The 6,712-nt window shown below is 45.9% G+C and overlaps 1 protein-coding gene across 1 annotated transcript; it reads left to right on the plus strand.

The window, feature by feature from the left end:
• Window positions 1-1,629: 1,629 nt before the first annotated feature.
• On the plus strand, window positions 1,630-6,377 carry LOC140405361 (RNA 5'-monophosphate methyltransferase-like). The gene is made up of 2 exons (XM_072493676.1): window positions 1,630-1,880; window positions 5,709-6,377. Exons 1-2 carry the CDS (start codon window positions 1,671-1,673, stop codon window positions 6,288-6,290), a joined length of 792 nt encoding a protein of 263 aa, XP_072349777.1. The 5' UTR covers window positions 1,630-1,670; the 3' UTR covers window positions 6,291-6,377.
• The last annotated feature ends 335 nt before the right edge of the window (window positions 6,378-6,712 follow it).

The following is a 6,712-nucleotide window of genomic DNA, read 5'->3' on the forward strand; positions in this document are numbered from 1 at the left end:
GTGCGGCCTCAACCGGGACCTGGGATTCATGTGGCATTACATTCACCCCCCACCATCTGGCCTGGGCTTGCGAAATCCTACCAACTATCCTGGCTTGAGACAATTCACACCTCTTTAACCTGGGATTACTCCTATCTCTGGGTCTGTAAAGACTTAATTACCTGCTAATGCTCGCATTCTAAGAATTGTCTTGCATCTTTGAATTTGTCGATATATATGTTTCTGGAACATACCTCTTCATTCACCTGAGGAAGGAGCAGCGCTCCGAAAGCTAGTGACATCGAAACAAACCTGTTGGACTTTAACCTGGTGTTGTAAGACTTCTCACTGTGCTCACCCCAGTCCAACGCCGGCATCTCCACATCATCAATATCGTAAATGATTTGAAACAAAATCAGCAAGTGGAAAAGGGTTTGAATCAAAGTCACCCACAAGTTAATGGCCATAGCTTGACTGATGGCTGAATTGATGTTCAATGCTGGATATTATGCAGATTCATTGTGCCAGATTTCTTGCTTCGTGCAGCCCTCACGGGGAAATACGTCAGTCAGGATTCCAACTAATTAAGAACAGGATTGGACTTGGTTGTGAAGCCTGTAAATGCGAAATAGCCAATCATCTGGCCAATGGGTGATTGAAGGGCAATGAGGTCCCAGACTGCTGCACCTCAGCAAGAGCGTCAAGTTGATAAGTGGCGGGAAAATTGAGATACAAATGCAGATCTAGGTGACTAGGGGCTTTTCACAGTACCTTCATTGAAGCCTACTTGTGACAATAAGCAATTATTATTATTAGATCGGACAAATAGACTGCATGTTTAATGTTTGCTCAACAAAATAAGTTCATCAATATTAATTAATTCTGTGGGAGGAAACATTTTACAGCAGGTGGCTGTTTAGCCATCGAGGCCTTCCATGCCTGGTGGCCGCAGGGGCCGGATTGCTTTATATATCCACTTAATCACGTTTTGATTTGATGTTTGCCATGTTTCTGGCGCTCTTTGGTATGTTTGGGCAGTGCCCTTACCAGGAGCGGTCCCTTTTAATTTGTTTGTTTGTTTCTTTTAGTATAATCAAATGATCAACCTTAAAAGACTGGCTGTTTAGCCGTTTTTAATTATGGAAAGACTCCCCCCACCCCCCAATGTCTGCGTGGGTCTCACCCACACAACCCAAAGATGTGCAGGGTAGGTAGATTGGCCACTCTTTTGAGGTCCACCAACAAAACAGAAGAAAGGAAACAAACTGAGGGACAAAGAAAAAAAAGACCGCTCCTGTTAGGGGCACTGCCCGAACATAACAAAGATCAACGGAAACTTAAAAAACATCAAATAAGAGTGCAATTAACGGGGTCAATAAAGCACCCCAACCCCTGTGGTGCCCACTGGGCACAGAAGGCACCTCGGATTGGCCATGTTAAATTGCCCCTTAATTGGAAAAATAAAAATGGGTACTTTAAATTTATTTCAAATTTTTAAGTTTCTAAAATACCAAAAGAGGAATTATATTCACTTAATTTGGGAGAAATCAGTTTGTTAAAACCTAAAATCAGATGCTTTCCCCATATATTTTTCCTCTGATCAGGACAGGCAAGCTTGTGTCGGAAGCCAGGCGGAACCTTTCGCCGTGGCCACGGTGGTCGGGAGAGCATAGTTCTGTGACCGACAGGCAATGGCGGCCCCCATGTGTGAGGTGAAGCCTGAACGCGGGAGGGCGGAAAATGAGCAGTGTGAGCCTGGAGCGGCGCCGTACGGCAACTTCGTTAACTATTATCGATTTAATCCTCCAGGGGAGCGGCTACGACTTATTCCGCCCGCCGATTTAGCGGCGGTGTTCCCGGGCGGAAGAACGGTGGCGCTGGACGTGGGCTGCAACTGTGGGGTAGGCGCCTAATCTCCTAGGCCTGAGCCTCCAGTTAGAGTCGGCTGTGGGCAGCTAGCAATGAATCTGAAAGGCGCAAAATCCACCATTTAAGTATCATGTGAAGTCAATGTTTTACCTCATAATTTGAATGCTTGAAAAAAAAAATCATAGTTTTTGCCACGATTGCATATCGCCCAGATGTTGTAGGCGGTCAAAATGACTTTTTCTTTTTTTAAAAATTAATTTAAAGTACCACATTTTTTTTTTCCTATTAAGGGGCAATTTAGCCTGGCCAATCCACCCCCTCTGCCTGGTGGACACCACAGGGGTTGGGGTGCTTTATTGACCCCTTTAATTGCACTCTTCTTTGATGTTTTTAAGTTTCTGTTGATTTTGTTATGTTCGGGCAGTGCCCTAACAGGAGCGGCCCTTTTTTTCTTTGTCCCTCAGTTTGTTTCCTTTCTTCTGTTTTGTTGGTGGACCTCAAAAGAGTGGCCAATTCACCCAACCTGCACATCTTTGGGTTGTGGGGGTGAGACCCACGCAGTCATGGGGAGAATGTGCAAACTCCACACGGACAGTGACCCGGGGTCGGGAGCCAACCTGGGTCCTCAGTGCCAAGAGATAGCAGTGCTAACCACTGTGCCACCCGACAATTATATTTTCTGGATGTCTCACTGTTAGCCGTTATAATGCTGTCGTCAGGTTCATTTTAGTACAGCAAAAATGACATCATGACATCCCTTAATGTTCTGGCATAATTCATCGCAAATTGCTCCCTTTTCTCAACAGTCTTTTGACTTGTGCATCTTCCTAATTCAGTGTTTTTCAAACTTTCTATCCGGGGACCCATTTTTACCAAGCGACCAACCTTCGCGGCCCACCGTTTTCTCTTACCTTGTTTGCTGCTGACAAAATGGAGGAAATGGTTTTGGGTCCCTTTGGCCCTTGTACACGCTCCTCCAATGGAATTAGATGAAGGTGAAGCCTTCCTGTGTCGGAAAGTATGGAGTCTCCATCTGTCCAAAGTTAAGTTCCACAGCACAATTGTGGCACAGAACATGCGGAAAAACGGCTCTGTCAGCGAGACTGTCTTTCCCAATCTTAAATGCGACACGCAGATCCTGACCATTCTTGGAGTAAGAAATTTCTACTTCATCAGCATCAAAGTTCAGAAAGCAACCAATCAGATCATTCTCCCCAAACCTGTTGCGCGTGAATTTGTGCAATCAGGAGCGCCGTGACTCTCCTGACACCCGCCAGCGACCCACCCGCGGGTCGCACCCCACGACTTTGAAAATGCCTATCCTAATTCATAGCCAGCCGTTAAAATATTAGTATATGTTTGCACTTAAAACGGTGAGATCCCCCCCCCTCCCCAAAAGAAATCGCTGTGATTTAACTGATATCTTGGCAGCAGTACTGAAGGGACAATTTAGCATTGCCAATCCACCTAACCTGCACATCTTTGGACTGAGAGAAAACTGGAGCACCCGGAGGAAACACACACAGATACGGGGAGAAAGTGCTAACTCCACACAGACAGACAACGAAGGCCGGAATTGAACCTGGTTCCCTGATGCTGTGAGGTAGCAGTGCTAACCACTGAGCCGCCCCATGTAGAAAAGGAAAACATCGGATTTGTATCCAGTCAAGTACAAATCCCATGTCCAGGCAGTTTTGCAAATCAGTGGATGTGGTTGGGTTAGGGAAATCAGTAATCCTCCAGTGACAATTCTTGTCCAGCTTTAACCAGGCCTGGGTGCAGAGCTAAAGACAGAAAATACTGGACAAACTCCGCAGGTCTGGCAGCATCTATGGAGAGAGAAACCGTAAACGTTTTGAGTCCTACGGTCATATGGACTCAAAACTGTGTTTCTCTCGCCACAGGTGCTGACCTGCTGGATTTATCCAACGTTTTCTGTTTTCATTTCAAACTCCCAGTATCCGCAGTGTTTTTCCTTTATCTAGGTGCAGAGCTTTTGTAGTAGCTTATTAGTAGTAGTGTGCAACTGCTGGAGGTTTAGCAAGCCGTGCTATTTTCCAAACTGGTGTCCATTTGGCTGTGCATTTTTCCATGTTGTTAAACATGGGACATAGTACAGTACAGAAGGAGGCCATTTGGTCCAACAAGTTGGGCTCTTTGGAAGCACAATCCAATTAGTACCACTTTCTCTTACCCCATATCCCTACATTTTATTTTCTGCTCCAGTCCTCTCTTTTGGGGCTAATATTGAATCTATTCCCACCTTCCCACCACCCTATCAGGCAGTGTATTCCAAGCCCGAACAGTAGTTTAACTTTTATTTTCCACCATCACTGTCTGAATCAGGCGCTGGTATGTTGGGATACAGACCAATGCAGAGTAAAGCTCCCTCTGCTCTGTCCCAAGAATGTGTGCCATTGTTCCAACTGAAGAAAAGTACCCCTGACTCACTCCCCTCCCCCTAATTTTATCCTACTCCCCATTAAACCTCTTCATACTGGTTGTTCATACTGGCAGCCAGTATGAAGAGGTTTAATGGGGAGTAGAATAAAATTAGGGGGAGGGGAGTGAGTCAGGGGTACTTTTCTTCAGTTGGAACAATGGCACACATTCTTGGGACAGAGCAGAGGGAGCTTTACTCTGCATTGGTCTGTATCCCAACATACCAGCGCCTGATTCAGACAGTGATGGTGGAAAATAAAAGTTAAACTATGAACTACATACAGGGAGTGCAAATGTGAAGTCTGATGGTGAACAACTGGTTTAAACATTTGCCATCAGACCTGGCTGGACTACATTGGATCATGCTGTCACTCCTTCCTCCAGCCCACTGAATCAAACCCCTCCCTTAGCCCTGAACTTGCATTCTCCTGTCTCCCCACATGCCCTCTCCAAGCTCATCTTTCCCATGAGACGCACCTCCTGCTCCTAAAAAAACTGCTGATCACCAATGTTCCCTCTCATTTCTGAGTGTGCTGTTATAACTTAAGGTCTGATCTGTGAGCAGCCTGGGAGGGAACACGTGGATTGGTGCACAGCTTGGAAGGAACCTTGCTGACCCCCCCCCCCCCCCCCCCTATGTCCGTTGCTATTGCCAGCAATTCCCCCCCCCCCCCCATGTTCGTTGCTATTGCCAGCAATTCCCTCTCCTCGGTTACTCACACCTTCCTCTTCAAATCTGCTGTCATTAACGCATCCCTCGAGAAATCCACCATTAATCCCTCTGTGCTTGCAATGCACCACCCCATCTCCAACATCTTTCCCCTGCAAAGTCCTTGAACATGCTGTTACCACCCAAATACATGCTCCTCTTTCTTGCAACTTCACGTCTCACCTTAAATCAAGTTTCTGCCCTTGCTGTAGCCATGAAACGGCCCTGATCAAAGTCACAAATGACATCCTTTGAGACTGTGACCTTGATGCACTCACTGTCTGCTGATATCTCTGCACCCTTTGACATGGTTAACCATAACGTCATCTCCAATACTTCTCTTTTCTCTATCTTGGGGTAGACCTGCCTTTGCCTGGTTCTGTTCTGATCTATCGGGTTGCAGCCAGAGAATCACTGCAGTGGCTTCTCTTTCCTTTCCTGCACTCTGACCTCGTGCCCCTGAGGATCTATCCTCGGAGCTCCTCCCATTTCCCATTTTCGTGCTGCCTCTTGACCACATCTGAAAACACCATGTTGGGCACACACCCACCCACCCACAACATATGTTAAATGTGCCTGTTTATAATATGATGCACCAAGCAAACCGGAATTTACTTTGCTTGTAATCCATAAACAGTCTTTAGATTTTTGATTTTCATGGATGTTTGTCTTTATGCTTTGCAAGTTAAAATGTCAATGTCTTCCGCAGGATTTCAGCATTGCCATGTATAAGCACCTGTGTGATCTGAAAGAAAACCTGAAGTGGGTTACTCCGGGTGAAATGGACCTGAAGCTCCTTGGTTGTGACATCGATGCTGACCTGATTCAAAGAGCAACTGAATCCAACTCCTTTCCTGAATCCATTTCGTATGTTACTTTGGATGTCATGGACCTTGCTTCCCGAGCGGCCGTGTTGAAGCCTTACTTGGATAAATTCGACCGCACTGCTTTTGACATTTGCTTTTGTATGTCTGTGACAATGTGGATCCATCTCAACCACGGCGACCAGGGGTTACTGGATTTCCTGTTGTGTGTATCGGGACTTTGCAAGGCGTTGCTGATTGAACCACAGCCCTGGAAGTGCTATCGCTCTGCAGCCCGCAGACTGCGCAAGCTGGGCCAGAGCAAATTTGACCATTTCAAAAGCCTCTCTATTAAAGGGGATGTGGCCCAGAAGATTCAGCAGTTCCTGATAACTGATTGCAAGATGGAACTGGTTCGGTGTTTTGGAAGCACCGGTTGGGACAGGAGTTTACTGCTTTTTAAAAAAAGTTCTTTGAGCCAAGACTGAATAAGCCAAACATTTCAAGCAGCTACCATTTGTTCACAAGGCACTTTATTCTGTGTTTCAAATTAAAACATTTTTTAAAAAACTACACTGAAACGATCTGTTTTTAATCGTCTTGGCTGACTTGAGACAGATTATTTTCCTTTGAACAGACATTAAGCTAACTGGTCGATAATTATCCAGGTTAGCTTTCTTGAGAATGATAATCATCTTTATTAGTGTCACAAGTAGGCTTACGTTAACACTGCAATGAAGTTACTGTGAAAATCCCCTCGTCGCCACATTCCGGCGTCAGAGGGAGAATTCAGATTGTCCAATTCACTTTCGGGACTTGTGGGAGGAAACCGGAGCACCCGGAGGAAACCCACGCTGACACGGGGAGAACGTGCAGACTCCGCACAGACAGTGACCCAAGCTGGGAATCG

Source organism: Scyliorhinus torazame, chromosome X (assembly GCF_047496885.1).
Source record: "Scyliorhinus torazame isolate Kashiwa2021f chromosome X, sScyTor2.1, whole genome shotgun sequence".
NCBI lineage: Eukaryota > Metazoa > Chordata > Chondrichthyes > Carcharhiniformes > Scyliorhinidae > Scyliorhinus > Scyliorhinus torazame.